The sequence below is a fragment of the Tyto alba genome, unplaced genomic scaffold (assembly GCF_018691265.1).
Source record: "Tyto alba isolate M040663 unplaced genomic scaffold, T.alba_DEE_v4.0 Super-Scaffold_30, whole genome shotgun sequence".
NCBI classification, from domain to species: Eukaryota; Metazoa; Chordata; class Aves; order Strigiformes; family Tytonidae; genus Tyto; species Tyto alba.
In genome coordinates, this window is record NW_024881305.1 from 4,904,032 (window position 1) to 4,926,691 (window position 22,660).

A 22,660-nucleotide genomic window follows, 5' to 3' on the forward strand; every position below is an offset into this window, starting at 1 on the left:
AAGGGGCCGAGGCAGTTCCAGTGTGTGCGGGGGGAAGGTGCGTGCCCTCTCCCATCTCCTCCAGGGCCAAGCCAAGCCAGTGGCTCCACATCGGGCTCCCTGCATCCCCTTGAGCATCACCTCTCACACTGGCACAACTCCCAGAGCATCCCAGTGGCTGGGGCTCAGTGCAGGAGCCCTGCCCTCTGCCAGAGGACCCGGCAACATGGGGGGGGGGGGGGGGGGGCTGCAAGGAGGAGGTTTGGGGTACACTGGGTTGGAGACCCCAGCTTGTACCCTGAGGCCACAGCTCTGGGGGGGGAGCCCCGACCCCAGGGTGCTGGGTCTGATGCATCAGCAAGGAGAGAAGCGGTGGAGGAGACCAAGGCTGGAGAAAAGCCATGGTTTGCGGAGGGTGGCGACAGCAAGAGGTGGCCCCACTGTTCTTGCAGAGCCCTGGCAGTGGGACCAGCGGGTACCAGCTGCGTCCCAGCCCGGCCAGTTGCACCCAGGTTAAACCACGCAGGCTGTGAGGGAGCTAGGTGGGACGGGGGGGACAGCTGGGGAGTGAGCCTGCACTATTTCGGAAGCACAGCACCCGGCTGGGTTTCAGCTGCTTTGACGGAGAAATATGGCAAATGGATCTGAGCTGGCAGCTGAGCAGGCGGGGAGAAGCAAGGCAACAGGCGGGGGGGCTTTGAGGGGACTGGTGTGGACTGGGGACACGTGGATGGACCCCACTCCCAGGCATCCCCTGTACTTACTGGAAAGGACACGTAGGAGGTGGCGTGGGTTTGATATCAGAGGCAAGGCAGCCAGGCCCCAGCGAGCAGGATGGTGCAGGAGCTGGGGCTGTGCCCAGGTGGGCTGGGCGGGCAGGGACGGTGCAGACATCTGCAGGGGCTCCCTGTCCCTCTGCTGCGGGTGACACCCAGGGCACATCCTCTCCGGAGTGAATGGTCACATCTCCACGGACTTCATCGGAGCACCGAGGGCTTGCCCGGAGCTGGGCTGAATTTCAGGCACAGGGCTGGGGAACCCGCCACATCCAGAGCTGCCTGCATCAGCGCCGGGTCAGCTTGTACCTCGTTAAATAGCTATAAGAACAAAACAGCAAATAATTAAATTCCACAACCTGAGCTCCTGCAACCCACAGCTCCCTTCGTCGCTTGGCTCTGCCCGACCCCAGACCCTGAGAGCCCGGGGGGGAGCTGCCCCACTGCTGCCAGCCCCACGCCCGCAGGCAGGAAGAGACAAAACAGGGAAAAGTCCTGGGAAAAGGTTTAACAGTTTTCTTTTCCTGCCGGTCTAACGGCGTTCACACCGGGCAGGGTCCGCAGGGGGGCCCCCGCCCTCCGCCTGAAAAGGAGCGGCAGCCCCGGAGCACCCTCCCTAAATGCTGTGTAGGGGCAGGGTGGGGTCCCTCACCCCAATTAGCACTTTAACCCCTTCCTGCCCGCAGCCCGGCGCTGCCCCGTCTTCCCTGCGGGGCTGGAGCAGTGAGGAAGGGCGGGAGGGGGATGCCCAGGGGTGCGGAGAGGGGAGGGCTGGTGTGTCCCTGAGCTGGCGGGGTTTTTGCAGGAGACAGCGAGCACTTTGTCTCAGGAGGCTGGAGCCCTGCGAGGCTGGGCAGCCCCCGCAGCAGAGCCAGGGCTGCAGCTGGCTGAGGGCAGCGGAGCAGCCGGTAACACTTTGGGGCATTCACATCAAAAACGCTCATGGCCTGGCAGGGACCAGCCCCCGCCACCTCCTTGGCAGGAGGAGGAGGAGGAGGAGACCCTGGTGCTGGGGCAGTGAGCAGAGCTCCTCCAGCCTGCTGGGCGACTGCCATCCCAGCGGGAATTTCAGGACCTCTGATACCTCCTGTTCCCGGATCTGCCTGTCCCCCCTGCCCAGTTGCCTGGGCTGGTCCCCATTCCCACTCCAACCCGCCCCCGGGAGACGTGGAGCCCGTGGGCTGGGTCATACCAGCCAGCCAGGAGCAACATCCTCACTGTCCCCCCGGCATCCTCCCGCTCCCCAGGTCTGGGCACCCAGCCAAGCCCCCCGTTTGTGGGCAAGCAGCTGGCAGACGGGACCTGCCGGCATCTTCCCATGCCCGGCAAGGGGGAGGTGGGAGCCAAAAACTCCTACGCAGAGAGCCAGGGAGCTGCCGGTGACATTCGTGCTGGTTGCAGGGACAATTCCCGCATGGCATGTGCAGCCCGGGGCTCCCTGAGGACTCGAATTTGGGCACAGCGGGGGCGGGGGGGGTGTAGCTTATAACAGCCCCCTTTGTGCAAGTGGCGGGAGGAGAGGTGAAGCTTTGACGTCAGCCTGGGAGGAATTCCTTAATGCCATTCAGGCCTCCTTCACCCCGCATTGCTAATTGCATTTTATGTAATAGCTGCAGCTGGGCTCCCAGTCTGCTATTGAGAGTGGGATAAGACAGAGCGACAGGGGCGGCGGGCAGCGCTGGTGGATGCCAGGCACGGGGACCCTCCTGCTCCCCCACGCCAATGCCCCAGGGCTCAGCCACCCCTTCCCTGGCTTGGGGAGCAGCTCACACCCACTACAAGCTGCACCGCGTGGGGTTTCCCTTCGCTGCCCTGGTTTCCCCCATGGCGTGGGGCGAGCGGTGGCCAGGCAGCGCTGGCCCCCTTCTCCTGCCTCACATGTGTGATTGTCCGTCACCGCAGCGAGCTTGGAAGAAGTAATAATAATAAATTGGTTTGGTATCTCAGGGGTAATTGCACTTAATGGAGATGAACAAGGCAGCAATTTATCTTGATAGCATTATGCCATCGGGTTTCCAGCTGCACGAGCCTTGGATGATAAAATAATGTATTTGCTGACCTCTGCTCTGCTGGTGGATCTCCCAAAATATCCCCACAGTGTCCCCATTGCTCCAGGGATCTCCCTGCATGCCCAAGGAGAGGAACATTAAGAGCTGGAGGCTGCTCCCTCATGCAGGGTCCCAGAGGTGTTTGCCTCCTTTTTAGGGTGCTGCTGGCATTGCCTCACCCCTGGCTTGCCCACCCCCCCTCTCACCCTGCTGCAAACCCTGGCATGGAGACCCTCACCCAGGCACCGTGGCACACCGTGGGGGGTGCGAGGCAGAGGGGGAATTTTCCCAAGAAGGAGGAGGAGGATGAGGAGGAAGGGGGCTTGAGGAGGAGGATGTTGGCAATCATCAATGGGAAAGACGGCGGGACCCCAGGCATCCCCTCCCCCTCGCCGGCGTGGCCAGGCTTAGGCTGTAAAAAGAAAGAGCTGGTACCAAGGATAACATGCTTCGCATTCCTGCGCTGTCTCCGGGGGAATTTCTACTGATCTACATGAAAAATACTCACTGCCCCCGAGGTCAAAGTGTCTGGAGTTAAAATTTCCGAGCGGAAAAGCTTAAAGCTGTGCAGAGCCCCAGCCAGCAGCCAGCTCTGGGGTCTCACCTGGCGCGAGCGGCGGTGGCCAGTGCCTGTGCCACCGTGGCCAGTGCCAATGCCACCGTGGCCAGTGCCTGCACCACTGTGGCCAGTGCCTGTGCTACTGTGGGCAGTGTCCATGCCACTGTGGGCAGTGCCAGTGCCCTCCCCCCCCAGGGCACAGCAGGGCACAGGAGGATGCTGCTGTCACCCGTGAGCCCGTCCCGCTTCCCTCACCCCCATCGGGGCTGGGAAGGGTGGTCTGCCTGCCCCCGTTGTTCAGCATCACTTTTCTTTCTTGCAGCCAGGGAAAGGTGGGGAGGGAGCCAGTGCTGGGAGACAAAACCACCCCAAGCAGCCCCTTTCCTCCGAGTCACTGCGATTAAAACCACGGCTCATGAGTCCAACCTCCCGCAGCCGCTCGGGGAGGGCAAGTCCTGGCCAGAGCCAGAGCCAGGAGCAGGTAGGTCGGCATGGGTAGTCTCAGCCCATCACCCCATGGGCTGCAACTTTCTCCCTCTCCGGGGCTGCCACCAGTGGCAGGGGGACGGGGTCACCCATGCACATTGTCTGCAGCCACCCACGGCACAGCAGCCACGCCGTGGAGCGGCTCCTGGGGGGACAGTGGGGTTTGGAAAGGCCGATGCCTGTGGGTGCTGGCTGCTAGACACGTGCTGTTCCTTTGCCACAGGCTGGTCCCAGGTCCTGCAGCAGCACAGGGGCTGCCACCCCCCCGAGTCTGAGCTCCCTGCCCCGTGCACCCACGCTCGGGCACACGGGGCGAACAGCAGCACCTTGAGCTCGTATGAACCTGTAAGCCCACATCTCAGCTCTGTGGGGAGGGAGAGCCCCGAGGTTACCCCCCAAACCGTGCAGAGCAGGGCCCCAGTGGCTCTGGCTCCTGTTATACTCATGGCCAATCTAATAATTTAATTGCACATTTGAAAATAAATACTTGTCTGGGGTTGGGGGAAAGAAAGGCTTACGGAAGAAAATTAAGAGGAATTTAATTAAGGGCAGTGCTGGGAATGTCTCTACCACAATAAAGATAAGGAGGATCAATTGCTTCTTCCTAGGATCAAAGCGAAGGGCTGGAGGGGGGAAGCAGGGCTGTCGGGCGGCTACAAAGCACAGGGGAGGGAGGGGAAGGCAGGGAGGGAAAGACACACAAGAGAAAGCAGGAGAGAGACAGCTAGATAAGATTAGAAAAATAATTGATTTTGTAGCTCCCCGAAGGCTGCCCAGACTCGCAGGGTCGATCGCAGTGTGGCGGAGGCTGGGGGGGGTGGTCCATGATGTCTCCCCGGCTGCCTCCTGCCTGGCAAAAGCCACCAGAGAGGAGCAGAGGGAAGGGGCAGCACTGTCCCTCCCTTTCAGACTGCCTTATCTCAAGGTACCGACCCTGTCGGGTGCCAGCTGAGGGGTGGGCTTGGTTGTACCGATCACCAGTCGCCCTCACGGGGCTGCGCAGGTGCCAGCATAAATCAAATTAAACGTAGGGTGCCCCACGCCAGGCACCAAATGGCCAAAGGCGTTGGCCAAAGTCTCAAGGTCCTGCTACCCCCCACCCAGGCTTCCCGAAGGGTCTGAGATGGCTCTGCTGTCCCTGTCCCCCGTGCCCGTGGGCTGGTGCCCTCCCGGCTACCAAGAGCAGGGTGCTGTGGGCAGCCGCAGGCAGAGTGCAGAGGTGTGGGGCTGCACCGTGGGCAGCAACCCCGACTACAGGCACCCTCATCCTGACTACAGACACCCTCTCCCCGACTACAGGCACCCTCATCCTGACTACAGACACCCTCTCCCCAACTACAGGCACACTCATCCTGGCCCTTCAGCCGCCCGTGGAGCACCGGAGGTTTGTGTAAGCCTCTGGCTGTCATCCCTCAGGCACTGCGGGTCCCCGGGGTGGCCCGTCTGGGGTGAAGCCCTGACACCGCAGTGACTCAGGTGGCCCCGAGGGACACTGAGGTTTGCAACACCTTTTCTTGCTGCTGTGTCACCACGATGGCATCTCCGCGGTGCCCGGGTCAGCACCGCTCCGGCCGGGCAGGGCTCTGCTGAGGCTGGTGCACGGGGGGGAAAGCCAGACCCTCAGTGAGACTGCACCCCAACACCACGACCCTCCCAGCCAGGTCTGCACAGGCCAGCATGGGGCAAGCAGGACGCTCTGAAACGCTTCTGCCAAAAACCATTTCTGCATCGGCCAGAAGCCTCCATCCCCCAGCCCAGCGCCGTGAGGGGGCTTGTCCCATGTCTCACACGGGAAGGGAGTGTGGGACTACTGGGAGCTGCAGGGGAGGGTGATTTTCCCAGCGTATCTGGTTGCCTGTGAATGCAAAGAAGCACCCAGATGGGTTTCCTGAAAGGGTTGGACCTGGTGGGTCCCAAATTCAGGAGGCTGGTACCCAGCCAACCAAGGCAGTCCTGACAATCCAGTGAGGCAACGCTTTGCATCTCTAGGCACCCAAGTAACTGCACAACTCTAGTTTCTTCAGGTGTAAAATGAGAACGCCAATACCTATCTACCCACAAGACCTACTGCGGAGTTGCCAGGAGGCCTGCTTCTTGCTCATCATGTTTGCATAGGTTGGGACATCATCGCCATGTCAGGAGCGGGTTTGCATCCTGGCTGGGAATTTCCTGCAGCAGGACTGCCCTGCGTGTGAGCGGCGCTGAGCCCCGGCCCCCCCACCCCCCAGCCTCTGCCTCGGGAAAAATGGGCTCCTCTCTTGCCTCACCTACTTTTGCAAGAAGCCAAGCCTGCATGCGGAGAAAGCGGTTCAGCCGGCTCCGAGCCGGCAGCCTGGCAAGGAGACAGCATCTGGGTGTGCCACGTCCCTGCAGAGCCCGCTCGCAGCCCTGCTCCTCTCACCGGGCGACGGCAGCCGGTGACGGCGTGCCCGGCCGGGCGGTCGAGCCAGCGTGGCTGGTTCGCCGTGAGGAACCCCGCCAGCTTTGTGCCTCCCGTGCCTGCTTTGCACATATATGAAACACTTGAGAAGCAGGGGGGGTGGGGTGGGGGGGGTGTTATTGCCATACGGCAGCTGTCCATGCAGCCCTGCCCGGCCCCCGTGGGGGCTCAGCCCGTGATGGGCTGTGCTGGGCAGGATGCTCGGGCCAACGGCTTCCACATCCCAGCTCCTCATCGCAGGCACGATGGGGTGGATGCCCAGCAAAGGACAGGAGATGGGCGGAGGGTCCCCTGGATGCAAACCACGCTCCAGCAGTGCTGGCAGAGCACAGCACCCTCTCCCCGGTCCCCTCTGCCCCATCCTGCTGCAGAGAAGACCAGAGCCCCAGCGCTGCGCACCCCAGCACTGAAGAGCTGCTGCTCTGGATCGATGGGCAGAGCCATCCTGCTGGGAGAAATCCCGTGGGCTGCCTCCTCCAACAGAGACCCAGCAGCCCGAGCAGCACATCCACAGCTTTGGGAGGACACTGAGGGTTCAGGGTGGTTACCAGTGCTCGGTTATCTGGGTCCCCAGTGGGACCCGGGATCACATTTTTAAGTCTCAGGCTCAGCTGTGATGCAGCCTTTCCTCATGCTCCAGGGAAACAGGATCAAAGTTTCCGGGTGCTGCTTTCTCCCCTTTTTTTCGGCCGCTCCAGGCTGCAGCAAAGTGCCATTGAAGATGGAAGGACTTTCATGTGGGGTTTTCTCTGCTTCAGATCTTCAAAGAAATGCAGCAATCAAACAGGTAGTAGTGGAGACACCTTAAAAAAGAAAGAAAAAAAAGCCCCACTTTGAAAGCATCACATGCAAAAGAAACATCTAAACTTTGTTGTGTTAATTGTTCTGGCACTCAAAGTTATGACAAAATGTCTTAGAAATATTGTTGGCTCTGGGCCCATGATGTGTCAGACAGACACAAAAATGTTCAAGCAGAAAACCTGAGGAAAATAAAAAAAAAAAAAAAAAAAACAACAGGAGTTTTTTACAGGAAGGAACAGCAGCGTGGCTGTCAGCAGTCGGAGAGATGACAGCCAGTGGGCAGCTGATGGGAAAACCCCAGAGCACCTGGGACATCCACCCGTATTTCCTTGGGCATTCAACTCCATGCCCTGGGCATCGTTAGGAGCCAACTACTAACGAGAGCGGGCTGTGACCCTGCCACCATCTCCTTTCAACTGATATGAGAACGGTTCTTGCAAGCGCCAGCCGGGATGCCAGCTGCACCCCTGCACTGCTTGCAGCAGCTTTCTCAACGGTGACGTGCAAATGGCTTTTGCTGCAGGCTCTCCCCGGGGGGTCACAAGCAGCCCCCCCATCCCGGGGAGGCATGTGTCTTCCTTCCCACGCCCCGTCCCCCGCCGAGCCTGCTCTGCCTGCCCTGCTCTGAGCCCCAAATATGGGCTCGGCGCATCTGGGCTCCCTGGCACAAGCCCGGACAGGAGCGGGGTGCCGCGGGGTGACTCAGGGCCCCGGCAGCTCCCTGGGGCCAGGGGAGCGCTGACAGCTCCCCTCTGCCAGGAAACCCAACCTGGCCTGGGCAGGACCTGCTGGGAGTGGTGGTGGAGCCGCTCACTTCCACTCCTCCAGCCAGCTTGTTGCTGCTTCTCCGGCCCCAAAATACCCTTTTCTCCCCTTTTTCGGGGTGCACGGGGATTGGGGCTGTTTGTAGGTGTCTCACAGGGACGTGGCTCCTGAAACAGCCCCCAGATGAGTGGGGGTTATAGGTCTGGGCTGGTGCATGGTGCAGCGTGCCTGGGGTGCGAGACTCCCAAAGCCACAGCCACATCATCCACCTCTCCCCCCAAAAAATCCCTGAAAATGCCCTATTTCCATGCCTGAAAATCCTTTCACCTGCCCTGTGGACACGTCCGCAGCACCAGTTCCTGGGGTCTAGCAGAAGGGGGTCCAGGCTGTCCCCTAGAAGCCACAGAGCTTGCTGGCTTCACCCAAATAACCTCCCGAGACTGTGTCAGGGGAAGCTTGCACTGGTTGGTATAAATCCACAGGGCAACATGTTGTGCTCCAAGCATCACCTCATCATCCAGGACCATTTATGTTTGGGTGTTTCTCCCCATTTCCTTCTCTCCCAAACCAGCCTGGTAGGAGCACAGCTCTGCTCCCACATGCCAAGGCAGCACTGCAGCAGGTCAGCTGAAGTCACCCCCCAAAAATGGCATTTTCTCAGCAAAATGCCACTGAGGTCATTTTCAAACACCCACAGAGAGGGGGGGGACGGGGCGGGGGGCTGTGTTAGGTGGCTTCCAGGAGCGCGGGAGGCTGGAGGGAGGCAGAGGGTTTGAGAATCCTTGGGATGAAAGGGCTGAATAGAGAGCCGTTAATAATGGTCGTGGTTTGAAAGGGGGGGCTCAGCCCCTGGCTGTCGGGGGGGGCAGACACTGTATGAAGGGGCCAGAGGCAGCAGAAATCAGGGTGGGGATGAAAGGAGTGGTTCCGAGGGCTGGTGGGGGAATGCCAGGAGCACGGGCACAGTGTGGGAAAGGGGATACTAGCAGGGACGGGGGACGGTCACTGCAGCCCCCTCCCACTGATTCTGAGGTGCTTTTGGGCCGAGACCACCTCTTTCACCCCTCATCCAGCCCTGGGAGTCTCTGACAGCATTTTGCACCCTTGCACATCGCTGTGGCCTGGGACAGGGTGGGCAAGGGCTCCACTTGCAACCTCAGTCCGGTGGGGGGCTGCCCCAAGCCAAGGCTGGGCTGAGCTGACTAAAACACCGCTGCAAAACTGGTGCAGACAGCAGCTGATGCCATCCGGGACGCGCATGATGGGATGCTCAGCGGGTGCCTCGCACCCCTTGCGGTGCCCACCCGGAGCTGCCCCAGCTCCACCGGGCTCTGAAGCCAGCACGCAAGAACGTTTTCTTGCAAATCATTAATGAAACAGGACCGCAGCAACCCGGGACACTCCAGAAACCAAACCCACAGACACTTTCCAAAAAGGAGGCTCTGTCCCTCAGCGGCTGTTAAAAACTCAGCCCAGCCTGCCCTCCGCCTTGGGATGCTCCGCGCCCTGGACCCACGGGTGCCGCAGCCCCCGGCTCACCCCATCCCACCTCGGCAGCCCACAGGGCACCGGGACTTTGCCCTGCCTAAGCTGGATGCCCTCGGAGCGGCTTTAAGAGCTCTGGCATTTCTTAATGGCGCGGGAAGAACGCGGGGAATGCGCGGCGCGGGGGGAGGGCAGAGCGTGCGTGGCCCCCCACGGCTCCATCCTCGTGGGATGAAGGGCGGCATTCCTGCCGCCCTGCCCCTGCAGCTCAGCCTCTCTGCGGTGGGGTGGAGGAGACCTGAAATGTCTCCTGTTAACCCCACTGGAAACGGGAAATCGTTACAGTGCTTTGTGGAGCAATAAAAGCGGTTTCAGTGCTGCAGAGGGAGAAGAGGATAAAGGAAGCTGGGGGGCGAGGGCTGGAGAGGAGACAGCCCCGCGGTGCACGCTGAGCTCCGGGTGCTGGGGCTCAGCCTCACCTGGTCCTTACTCAGCAGAGGCACCACAGGTGCTGTGAGAGACGGTGGCTGCCCAGGAGGCAGCTCCTGCCCCAAAACCTGCAGATATTTCACAGATATAAACCCCACCAGCATTGTGAAAAAGCAGCTTGGGAGCAGAGCTGGGATAGCAGGGCTGGCTGTGGTGGGGAGGGGGCAATGAGTCCATCCTCCTCAGCAGCCACCTGCTGCCATCACAGCTTCCCCCCAAACCTTGAGCTCTGCTCGGTAGATCCCCCCTGGGGCAGGGGCACAGCTCCAGCAGCCTCACTGCACCCTGGTACCCCAACGGCAGGTCCTGCCTCCAGCCAGCCCCCGCTTCAGCCTTAAAATCTCCAGCCAGTCACCATCCCAGTGGGTACTGAACCCCACTGAAGGGTAATGCCAAGGCGCAGCTCAGCACCACGCAGTCCTGGGGGGAAGGCACCAGTTTAAGCCCATACATCAGCCTCAGCACCAGAGAAGGGGCATGTGCTGGAGTCCTGGAGAGGCTGCGCAGATGCTGCATGGAGGTGTTCCACCCTGCAGGACACACGTCCAGAACTAACTCATGTTCAGCTGTACAGGAGAGAGACCCAGCACCCTGCACAGCCCCAGCCTGCCTGGAGCAGGGCAGAAGCCACCAGCCCCGGTCACACAGCAGCACCCGGTCACCCCTCCCTGCCCACCCACGCTGCAGGGGCACATCAATCAAAGTAACAACTCCGATTTACCATTTGCTTTTAATTTAACGGTTTTCTCAAGACCACGTTGTAGGAAGAAGGGGAAAAACACGTACACATGCTGGAGAAGGGAAAGGGCCTGCGAACACGTGGCAATAGTGCAACAGAGCTTCGATGTGCGGCACATGAGACAACGGCACAGACACCTTCACCCTCCCCCCCGTGAAAAACATCTGAGCGGCCGTTATGGAGCCAAACACATCCTGTGCTGCTGAAGTTTTACATCAAATTGGACAAAGGCAATAAATAAAGAAGTGGTGCCTTACCAAAGGCACTTTTTTCTCCTCCTTTCAACAGTAGGGAAAAAAAAAAAAAAAAAAAAAAAGGTTGGCATCAGAGCACGTTCTCAGACTGGGGTTTTGGCTAGATCCAGTTGGGTTTCTCAGCACAGGAGAGGGAAGAGCCATGGCCTCGGCAGTTTGGACCCTGTTTCCAGCACAGCCCGAGAGCCCAGCCTGCAGGCAGCAGCCAGGGCAGCACCTTTCAGCCCCTTGCCAGCACCCTGCTACATCTCCAGCTTGTTTGAGGTATATCACCTGCCCCATCCGTTACCTTGTGCAGCCAAAAAACAGTGCAAAGAAAAGAAAAAAATCCCCCCCCCAAACCCTTGGTTTTCCCCCCAGATGAGATGAGCCTGTTTGTGGGGCGAGGACGGCAGCGAGGAGCCTCTGAGACCCCCCCAGCCCCTCCATGGGGGCTGAATCATTGGGGGCTTTGGTCCATTTAATGTCCTGGCCCTGGGGCATCCCTCCCCCAATGCCCCCCAGCTCCCCTCCTGCACCCACAGTCCTCCGAGGGCCACGAGGCTGCAAAATAAATATGTGGGACACGGTTCAGGAGCACCGGCAGCCCCAGGGCAGGGAGGGCTCAGCCCCCTCCCCAACACACACCACCCCGGGGAGTGCTGCCGAGAGGTACCCTCAGCTCAGCTTCATGCTGATGGCCTTGGCACGCTGGTAGACCTCGGTGACATTGTCACAGCCCACCAGGGACAAGCTGCTCTCTCCCAGGGGGCTCCGGCAATGGGTCACTGTCCAACGGCGCAGCCTGCGCCCTTCCTCCACCTCCTCCTCCTCTTCCAGCCGGAGGAGGCTGTCAGCGGAGACGCAGCCCCGCATGCTCCCACCGCCGTGGGGGACACGGGTGGGCAGGTCGAGTTGGTCAAAAGACTCCGTGGAGAGGATGCTGTCCTCGCTCACAGCGCTGGACGGGCGGGCGCGGGGTGCCTGGGGCAGGGGCACCTCGCCGAAGCCCCCAAAACTCTGCCTGGGGGGACTCTCTGCCTCGGTGCTGCTAGAAGAGTACTTGCCGTTGTGCTTGAGGATGCCTTTCCGGCGGGTGGGGAGCCCCTGGGAGCCTTGCTCTGGGGAGGGGTTGTCAGCAAACACGTTCCCATTGAGGTCCAAGCTCCCTGCGTCCAGGACATCCCCAGACTCACAGCACTCCAGGGATGAGTAATACCCCGACTCTCTCGTCGCGGGCTTTTTCAGTATTCCCTTCTTGGGCACGGCCGTGGGCACCGGTCCAACGCCCGTGCTGCAAGGCAGCATTCCGGAGGACAGGATCCGGGTGAGACCCGCAGCAGCCACCTCACCGTCCTCCCCCCTCGCCTCTCCCACGGGTGAGGCTGGCAGGGGGCCGGGGCCGGGCACTTTCTGTTCGCAGGAGTTTCTCTTCTTCAAGATGCCCTTGGGGCGCTTGAGGATGGACTTGGAGGGGTTCTCCGGGGCCAGGGCCACCTCCTGCAGCGCATGGGAGACATCGTTCTCCTTCTTGGACTTCTTGAGGGAGCGCTGCCGCTCCAGGGCCACGCCGGGGATGTGCTGCTTCAAGAAGCATCGCACCTTGGAGCCGTTCTCCAGGAGGGGCCGGGAGGAGCGGCGAAGCCACTCCGCCACCGTGGCCAGGGGGGACTCGCTCTCCCGCAGCAGCTCTTGCTCCCCAATGGGCACTTTGTAGCCCCAGTTCACCCACCAGTGCGTGGCGATGTCCTCGATGGTGGCACGGCGCTCCGGGTTCACCATCAGCATCCACCGGATCAGCCCGCAGGCATCTGGGGAAGAGCCAGGTCAGGCACCGAAGGGAACACGCGGAGTCAGGGGACAATGGGGAGGTGGGGGGGCTGCCTACCTGACAGCTTCGTGGGCTCCCGGTAGTCCCCGCTCGTGATCTGCTTGACCAGAGTCTTGTAGTCGTGGCCATCGAACGGCATCGTGCCGTGGACCAGGATGTAGAGGAGAACGCCCAGGGACCAGCTGTCCACCTGCCGGAGGGACAGACGAGCCTGGAGGGGGGCAGCAGGACTGGGCTGCCCTGCCCCCCTAGCCCAGCTGGACAGGACCCCCCACCAGAGCCTCAGCAGCAGCTCCCAGGATGGCAGCAGCCACGGGGGAGGACAGAGAGTGGGGCAGGACCAGCTCCAGCCACCTGCATCCCACCACGTCCACCCCACACCAACCACCCGGCGCTTGGTTTTAGGGGACCTGTTACCCCCAAACCACACAGGGCTCTGCTGAGAAAACACCCAGCGCTTTCACTAAGTGCAAGGGAAGAAGCAGCAAGACATTCCCTCACCCAGGGAGTGAGAGGCACAACCTACCTCCGGGCCCTTGTACGGCCTCCCGTTGATGATTTCGGGGGAAGCGTAGAGAGGGCTGCCGCAGTAAGTCTGCAGAAGTTTGTCTTGCTGGTAAACATTGGACAGGCCAAAGTCTGCAATCTAGAGAGACATTTAGAGCCGTTATCAAGCAGCTAAGTTTCCCTTGGCAGGCGGAGCAGCATTGCCACCTGAAGCTCTCCAGCTGCAAGCCTGGCTGAAACCAGGGCTACCCTGGTCCTGGGTGCCCTCAGCATCCTCAGGGAGCAGCACCAGCCTGGCTTTCCACCCCCATGGCTGCTCCTGCCCCTCTTCCCCTCCCAGAAAGCTCATCCCAGCCACCGCAGCAGCTACCCTGCGGCTCTGCCCCTCCAGCCCCGTGCTGGGAGCAGAGGCAGCCGCAAAGGTGTGGTTAGAGGGAGAGCTGCCGGGCTCTCCTCCAGCTTATTCACCTCCACACGAGGCTGCTCCAGTCCCTACCTGCTCCGCCTAGCACACAGGCATTCATTATCCTCATTACACCCGTCACCTCTCAGTGAGCAGGAGGTACAGTCCCTGCTAGCAAGCTCCCAATTGCAAAATTACCCCTTACAGAGATAAAGCCCCGCAGTCTGTTTATCACCGACCGTGCCAATTCCCAGCTGCGGCCGTGCCCTTCCTCCCCGAGCGGCTGCAGCGTTCCCGGCCGAGGCGGAAAGCATCGCTCGGGGCCAGTGGATCCAGGAGCTGCCCCGCACCTCCCTGGCTGGCATGTACAGGGATCAGGACTTTCACTGGGAGGGCCCTTTCTTATCCAGCCGGTTGTGCTTTGACCTCAGGGTTCAGACTTTGCCCTCTTATCAGCAGTCAGATATACTTTATGGCTTATAGTAGGCAGCACGGAGGCTCTGCCTCTGCAGCCTGTCCCGCTCAGCTGCTGGGGGCAGGTACAAGCACCCTCCAGGCTCCGCATCGCCTGGGAAAACAGCCGCACAGGCCGATGCTAGCGGTCCCCAGAGATGACAGATGCTTCCCAGAGCTGCAGAAAACTGTGTGCCCTGGGGGGGACCCGGGTGTTGTGGCCACCCCCAGTCCGTCCACGCTGGGTAGCATCCCTTAGATCCCTTTGCTGGGTGACAACCAAAGCACGGTCAGGCTCTGCCAGCCTCTCACCTTGATGTTCCCGTTTGTATCGAGGAGGATGTTCTCCAGCTTCAGGTCCCGGTGAACGATCCCATTCTGCACGAGGGAAAGGAGAGCTGGGTTTAGTTTACGGCGTGTTTGAGGAAGGGAAAGTCAGGCAGCACGGGGAGGTCACTGCCGTTCACCGGCACACAATCAGGACACGGCAACAGCAATCAGAGAAGTAAATAACCCTGGGCGCGTTGATGAGGACGGGCTGTAAACCAGGTCCTGATGTGGGTGTTACCATCTCCCCGTGCTGCTCAGAAGCACAAGGAGGGCGGCACCCCACACCAGCACCCCACTGGGCTCCTGCACCCTCCCCAGCCATGAGAGCAGCTGGTGCCAGCTCCTGCCAGGAACAGCTCCTTGCTTTGCTGGGAGCTCCTGCTGCTGCCCAGCTAAGTGAGACCCCAGTTTGCTTTGGGTTCAGGAGGTGCCCTGCAACGCCCCCCCCCCTTCCTGCCAAGGGCATGCAGGTAGCCAGGATTGAGGCATGGCCAGACATGGCCTCAGAGCATCGTCCAGGGAGACCCACAGGCTTGAGGGGACTTCTAGAGGAGGTATGGCTCTTCCACAGCCCCAGACAGAGCCCTATAGCTTTGCATCCTTTGAGGAGACAAGAGGGGTGACCCTGGGCATCTTCCTCTGGGCCGGTGGGACAGGAGTCGATGACTCCCTGGCAGGGTTAGTCAGCCCCACACCACAGTAGCAGAAAACCAAGGCAAAGGCTTTCCAAAAGCTGCTTGGGCACTGCCCCTGGGGAAGCCCGAGGGCTGCCGCACCCTTCAGATAAGAGGCAGGATTAACCCCTCTCCTGGGAAAGGCCAACGGCCACGAGCTCCCCTCACCTCCCAGCCCAGGCACTGGATCCCCCACCCAGCCCCAGATGCTGCACCTCTGCCCGGAGCCAGCCCTCCCCATCCCTCTGCTCTCCCCGGGGGCGGGCGCTGGGGACCGCGGTGCCGACCCACCTTGTGACAGTAGTAGACGGCCGACACGACCTGCCGGAAGAAGTGGCGTGCCTCCTGCTCCGTCAGCCGCTGCCGCTCGCTGATGTAGTCATACAGGTCCCCCTTGCTGGCGTACTCCATCACGATGACGATCTTGCTGCTGTTCTCAAACACTGCGCGGAGATAGGAAGCCGCAGGGTGTGAGGAGGGATGCTCGGAGCTACGGGATTTCTCATTAGCACGTGTCTTTTAACGGGCAGGTGGAGCCCTGATTGACTTTGAGACCGCCCGCGCCCCATTGCCTCGGCCCTCCGTCCGTTTTGCAAAACGGAAGGTGTTGGGGGTTTCTGCAGGGCGAAGGGGGATGGCCAGAGCTCCCCCCCACATCCCACAGCGAATTCAGGGATGCTGGCCAAGCAGCCCCTGCAGCCACAGAGCGTGGTTCTTTGTTAGGTAGAGCCCTGCCAAGGGGGAAGGCAACAGAGCTACCAGCCGGGCGGCTTTTCTGCGTGTCCCCGTCGCTCCCATCGAGGCTGCGGCTCAAGCCAAGAGATGGAGCATTTTCTTCCTGTGTGCAGAAAGCTACCTCAATATTTTTGAATTCCAGCAGTCGGCGTGACTCAGTCCTTGCAAACACTGTGTATGAACTGCCAATCCACTTGCTTTTGTTTAGAGGACAAAAGGACTCTGGGTACCTCACACGGGCCAGTGAGGCAGCGATAACACAGCACCGTGAACCCCCGCCCCGAGGAAGATCATGGGCTCACCAGGTTTGCAGTCAAAGGACTCAGTGTTTAAGCAAAGACTGATCCAGCAGGAGATTTGCTCTAAGTCTTGTCGTAGCTAGAACTTGGGAAATTCCCCCTCTGTTGGTGTTGCCCTGACACCCTGGGAGCAAAGCCCAGCCCTGGCCGTAAAGCCAAGCCCAGCAGCACCAGGAGCTCTCCCAGCACCCTGTGGTTTCGTTTCCCTGTGCCCCAGGGGACAGAATGAGAGGGACTTCAGAACAGAGATTAGCTCCTGCCTCGGGCTAAGAGCAGAGCCACAGAGATTCCCACCCATCCGACACTTGCCATGGCCGGGGTGAGCATCCAGCACAACCGGAGCCACGCGCGGCACTGGGCTTTGTGGGGGACCCTGCCACTGGTTCCCCCCACGGCACAGCCTCTCGCCGGCAGCAGCGCTGAGGCTTCCAGCCTCAAAAGGCCACGTAAACTTTTGGAGCCAGCTTCCCTCTCTGGGCAGGAGGCGATGGGACGGGAAGCGGCTATTTCTGGAGCAGGTATTTCCCCTCGCCGCTGCTCTGCACGCAGGCGGGGGAGTCCGGTGGGGAAACCACAGCCCAGCAGCATCTGCTCTCCCTGCCAGCACCGAGTCACCAGCACAGCACAGGCGATGGCAAAGAGCTCCAGGACACTGCTGGGAAGAGGAGGGGAGAAGAAGGCTCACCTTCATGGACAGCGATGATGTGGGGGTGGTTGAGGGAGGACATGATCTCAATCTCCCTCCGGATATGGACAAGGTCCTGCTCATCCTTGATTTTGTCTTTCCGGATTGACTTGATGGCCACCTGCAGACGAGCACATGCACAGAAGGTCACCCGGCTGTCGGGGCCAGGAGCACTGTGGCTTCCCAAAGCCTGTTGCAGAGCAAGAAACCCACCCCCCTCTTTTGGGAAGGGGCTCACAAGCAAGAGATCAATGGCCCAGCTTCTCTACCCAGGCATGCTGTATCCGAGAGCCATGCTGCACAGCTCCACTGAAGCAGCTCCAATAAAAGTGAACTTTATCAATTAGGTTTTTATACTTTCCAAGTCCTATTGCTGTGCACAAGGGAGAAGCTCCCACCGCCTCCCCCCAAGGGAAACCTGCTGCCAGCTCCTACCAGAGGAGCTCCCCAAGCCTCCTCCCGCAGGTGGGAGCCCCACTCCTCATTTATGTGCCGTGGCTTAGAGGAATTGCGTCCCAGGCTACAGCCGCCGCTGGACCACGGCCAGCCAAAGGAATGTGACCTGCACACATGACTTGGAAGATAACAACAACAACAACATCATCATCTTCTTGGGGTCATGAAAATGAAAAAAAAAAAAAAAAACAAAAACAAACAACAACCAAAAAAAAAAAAAAAAAAACAAAAAAACCCAAAAAAACTCCACCCCAAAACAAAACCGAAAAGAACAGGTTTTGTTTTCTTTGCAAATACTTATTTCAAGGAGCTGATTATATAGAGGTAAGAAGTAGTTTGGTATTAAAGTGCAGATCCCTCCTAGGCACAGGACTGTGTTCCAGCCAGCCAGGAGACCCAGCACTGATGATGCAAGCCACTTTCCAGGCTTTCACTTGGGTTTTCAAGTTATCCTCTACAAGGATATTGAAAGGGGAGGAGAAAGAAGAGTAAGTGCTGGAGAATAGATGCCTTCTAATCCTCTTTCAAAGGGGCTGTGGAGAGACAATGTGCTCCTAGGGTTGAATTTACAACTGAATCCAGCAGAACCTCTTTTTTTGTATCAGACAAGAATGCGGAACAGCATTAATCCTGTAAAGGGACCCCCGCACCGGTCTCCCAGCAACGGGGAGAGGGGCCACGGACACCCGCCGGCCCCAGCTGCCAGCGGAGCAGCGATGCTCGTGGCTGTGCTGTGCAGGGACCCTCCTCCACCTTTGGCTCTGCGGGATGGGTGCTCAGCCTCACCTCCCTCCGATTTAGGGGAGCCAGAAACCCCGCTCCAAGACCTAGCCGACGGAGCAGTAAAATCCTCAGGGCGAGTTTGCAACCCTTGCCAAGCAAGGCCCATCGCACCCACAGCACGTCACCAGGCGCTAAACCAGCGAGAGCTCAGCTGCCACGTCAGTGTCTTCACAGGAGAAGGATGTGCCAATTTTAAGGGCTCAGGTGGGCATGGGAGAGGCGGCTGATGGAGTCCCTTTGGCCCCAAATCCCTGATGGACCGAGCCACTTCAGGCCAGCACTGGCCAGGGCAGGGGTTGCCTCCTGTGCGCTGGAGAAGCATTGTGCCCGCACCAGCCCCAGGGGTTGAAGCAACCAAGCAGAATGAACTCTGGCCAAGGGAAGTTCAGGAACACAGGCCCAAGTTTCTGCACAAAGCAATACTGGAAGTGCTTAATAGCTTCTTGAAAGCCAGGTATTCTTTTCCCTGACCTTTGTGCTAGGTTAACAGGTTAAAGTTTAACAATTTTTTGCTCCAGCCCCTGGTTACGTGACCCCCGCTAGAATGCAAGCAAAGCCTTTACGCAGCAAGTCAGCCTGCTCCTGCCCTCCCAAATTCCTGTTGACTCACTCTATTCATCCCCCTCGCTAAAGCTCGACATCCAGCCCCGCAGCCTCAGCATTTTGGGGTGCGTGCAGCACGTTTGCTTGCTGACCACAACGCTCACGCATATACACCGCTGAGCCAGGGCCCAGAGCAAGATCCACTGTCCATAAAAAGACAAAGTGGCTCCAGGCTGCCAGCGTGGGAAGCCTTAGGAGATGCCCCTGGCTGCACTCAGCAGAGAACAGCCTCGGCAGTTAGAGACCTGGGCAGGCAGGAGGCAGGGCTGCAGCAGCAAGCAGGTTTAGGGCACTTTGAGCCCCGGGGCTCTCCTTGCTGAGCCGGCCCCGCTGCCTGTGTAACGGTGGGGCACAGCAAAGGCACAGCACTCTTAGGGTCCCTTTTCTCATACAACAGAAGCTGAACCAGCCACTCGGGGCAGAATGATTTATCAGCCTGTCAAGCCCTGCTGGGGAGGCTAATCTAATCGCTTGGCCATCCCATCCTTCCCCAGGGGTGCCGAGAAGCAGTTTTGTTCCAAAACATCCCCTACCTAAGAGGACTGACAGCAGAGGATCTCCCCTTGAGGCAAAAAAGGCCGTGCCCGGCCACCCTGGAGATGGGGACCGGCAGCTTCAGGGACGGACACTGCCACAGCCTACAAGCTGCCTCCACCATCAAGGCTATGAGAAGAATCTCCTGCAGGAAACAGCCCCAAGAAGTACCGCTGCAGGAGCCTAGAGCACTCGAGAGCACTTTCCAAGTCAAAAAGGCTTTAATTAAAAGTTTTTTGGGGGCAGAACAGGTATTTTCATCAGCTGCTGAAAGATGCATTAAGCTACAACCCCAGGCAGCACTTTAGAAGTTGTTCCAGATTGGAAGTGCAGCATTTCATGCTCCATGAAATATGGATTACAACCCACTACGGAAGAGACTGGGGTTTGCCCCTTACTGGAGATCAAAAGGGGCTTTGCTGCTTTGGAATATTCCAGGTGCTGCCTTCCCCTTGACACCACACAAGCCCACAAATACATTTCTGACACTGCAAGTGAGTCCCACAGGAGGTCCCTCTTTCTATTTGACTTGGCTGCCGGCCAGGGCTTGGGAACCAGGCTGGGAGAAACACCAGGCTGGGAGGGAAAAAAGGCCAGATGCTGCCATGCAAACAGGTGCAGGATCCAGTTTGCACCACCATGGCACGCATTACCAAATCTCCAAACAAAAAGATTCAGTGAAAAAAAGGAAAGAAAAAAAGGAAAGGAATGACAATCAGCAACTCTCTCCTCACCTGCTTGATGTTTTGGGGACACAATTTTCCAAGGACTGGGAAAGGCACTCAGGAGAAGTACCCACCAAAAAGCATAAGCATCATTTCACCTAAAGGGTTTCTAACCAGAAATAAGTTTTTTCAGACAAAGAATGTTCATAGAAGTCCCCAAAAATCCTTCAGCTGCAGGAGCCTGGACTTCCCTGCAGTTTACCAACTGATTATACACACCTTGCTCTGAGCTAAGTCCAGATAGGTTGGTTAAAATTCAGAGGAAAAGAAAGCTAGGCATTAAAATGAGATAGTTCAATATTCAGTGCATCTGACAGAGGCAGTTTCTGATTAGCCAGAGGCAAAACCATGCATGGAGCAGCTCCAGCTTTACAGCCTCAGCCGGTAACGTCGGCTCAGCACAGCCCACGAGGGGTAACCGGTGGAGGCAGCACTACCTGCTCTCACACCTTGGTGTTTAGGAAGTGAAAGCCACTTAGAGAAGGAGCAAATAACAACCCAGCTCAGGATAAGCCTGAAGATTAAACAGGTCCGGAAATGCTGAGTGCTACAAGAAAGAATTTGTGGGAAGAGGAGAGATTTGTGGTTAAGCCTCCTGTTCCTACATGGCCAGCTTGCTGAGGTACTAGTTAGTCAAGCCTTTGACTATCTCTGGCATTTATTGAGGAGTCATTGGCCTGGGTATTTAATTTGTGTTATAATAGACCAATGCTGCTAGACAAACGAGTCCCTGGCCTAAGGAGCTTCCACAGATGGGTAAGTTTTCTGGCAGTTCAGATTGCCTGCACAAGCTTTGTTTGGTGCAGACAGGGAAAGCCAAATCTTCTCGCCCATCCCGAGGGGAGGGATCCTTCTAGGTCTGTGGGTGGAAGCTGCATTTCAAGGCCCTGATTATGCAGCAAAACAGCAGCTTCTTCAGAATCAGATAGGCTAATGGAAATGGCAGATCTGACTTAAGAGCTGTCGCGTTACACAAGAAAACCTCTTAGATTTACAGTTGTTTTCCTTGACATGCTTCTGTGTCACATTAGTGATCCAATCTCACACCCTGCCCTCAGAGCCTCGCTGGGCCAGTCTCACCTCTCACGGGTGGACACTCATTGCTCACCCACGGTCTCAAGATGGGCTGGTGCCCAAGTGCCTTTCTCCAGTCCCATCCCACACCACAGGGTGCTCGGGACTGACCAGGGGCAGGGAAATCACATCCAGGTTTGCCCTTTGAACCCTTTTGCAGATTCCTAAAGGACAGGGCTGCCAGGACCACAGCACCCCACTTCCCTGGGGGGTGAGGGTCCCCCACCTCTCCCTGCACGCTGGATCGCCGTGCTCTGGGTGCATGACACAGAGCCACTTGTTTCAGAGGGGCTGAGGCATCGAGCGAGCAAGTCACGACTTCAATCAGAGATTTGGGGCTCAGAGGGGCTTGGCTTTGCTTGCATGCTGCACGCCACCGCCGAGAGCCAAGAGGCAAAACCAACCGAGAGCCAGGGCAAGAGGAAGGGAAAAATCCTTCAGACTCAAGTGCAATATTTGCTCTTCGCTGCCGGATATCTGCAGGCTCCTTTCACCAGGAAGCCCGACGCGGTCAAGTGGGCGAGGGGAGCTGCAAACCCCCCTCCCCGCACCCCGGGGGGGAGGGGGGGGGTTGCGAGGCTGGCCCCGACCCCGCTGCTCCCTCCTGCAGCTCGGGGCTGGGGAGGGCAGCGCTGCAGCCTCCCCGCCAACGCTGCACCGGGAGCGGGGCCGGGCGGGGGCTGCACTTTCCCGGCTACCGGCTGCAGAGAGCCGGGGCCCCCCCGATGCACCGGGGAGAAGCGAGGAGGGGAGCGGGAAGGATGCACCGGGGAGAAACGAGGAGAGTTGGGGGGCAAGGATGCACCGATGAGAAGCGAGGAGAGAGGGGATGGGAAGGATGCACCGGGGAGAAGCGAGGAGGGGAGTGGGAAGGATGCACCGGGGAGAAGCGAGGAGAGTTGGGGGGCAAGGATGCACCGGGGAGAAGCGAGGAGAGTTGGGGGGCAAGGATGCACCGGGGAGAAGCGAGGAGAGTTGGGGGGCAAGGATGCACCGGGGAGAAGCGAGGAGAGTTGGGGGGCAAGGATGCACCGGGGAGAAGCGAGGAGAGTTGGGGGGCAAGGATGCACCGGGGAGAAGCGAGGAGAGTTGGGGGGCAAGGATGCACCGGGGAGAAGCGAGGAGAGTTGGGGGGCAAGGATGCACCGGGGAGAAGCGAGGAGAGTTGGGGGGCAAGGATGCACCGGGGAGAAGCGAGGAGAGAGGGGATGGGAAGGATGCACCGGGGAGAAGAAGGATGCACCGGAGCGATGCCACTCAGAGCAGGGGGATGCTCAGGGACCCCGCACCGGCTCACGGGGGGGGTTACATCGGGGACGGGGGGTGCGGGGGTGGGATCCTTACCAGCTTGCCGGAGCGCTCCCGGGCTTTCTTCACCTTCCCGTAGGTGCCCTTCCCCAGCGTCTCCAGGAACTCGTAGCGGTGCTTGAGGTTGTGCTTGTGGTGGTGCCGCTTCACCGCCTGCTTCCTCATCAGCGGCCGCGGCGATTTGATGAGCCCCTCGGCCAGAGCTGCCGCTACCCCCGGCCCCGCCGCCCGCTCCATCCCCGCTCCGCCGCTTCCCGGCACGGAACGGCCCGGCCCGGCCCGGCCCGGCCGCTAAATGCGGGGCCCCGCCGGCCGCGCCCCCCCGCTCCCATTGGCCGCCCGGTAACGGCCGCCCCGCCCGGGAGCCGGTGCGGGGAAGGAGCGGGGGGGTGGGGGGGGGATCCGGAGAACCCCCGGGAGGGGGGCACCCACGGGCAGGGGTGGGGGGAAAGGGGAGAGC

General features: G+C 59.5%; 1 protein-coding gene across 1 annotated transcript; it reads right to left on the bottom strand.

Annotated features, from left to right (window-relative positions):
• Positions 1–10,539: 10,539 nt before the first annotated feature.
• NUAK2 (NUAK family kinase 2) lies at positions 10,540–22,452 on the bottom strand. Its single transcript, XM_033009653.2, has 7 exons — positions 22,237–22,452; positions 16,718–16,838; positions 15,290–15,441; positions 14,307–14,372; positions 13,158–13,277; positions 12,689–12,821; positions 10,540–12,611 (listed from the first exon to the last, which is right to left on the bottom strand). Exons 1-7 carry the CDS (start codon positions 22,435–22,437, stop codon positions 11,479–11,481), a joined length of 1,926 nt encoding a protein of 641 aa, XP_032865544.2. The 5' UTR covers positions 22,438–22,452; the 3' UTR covers positions 10,540–11,478.
• Between the last annotated feature and the right edge of the window lie 208 nt (positions 22,453–22,660).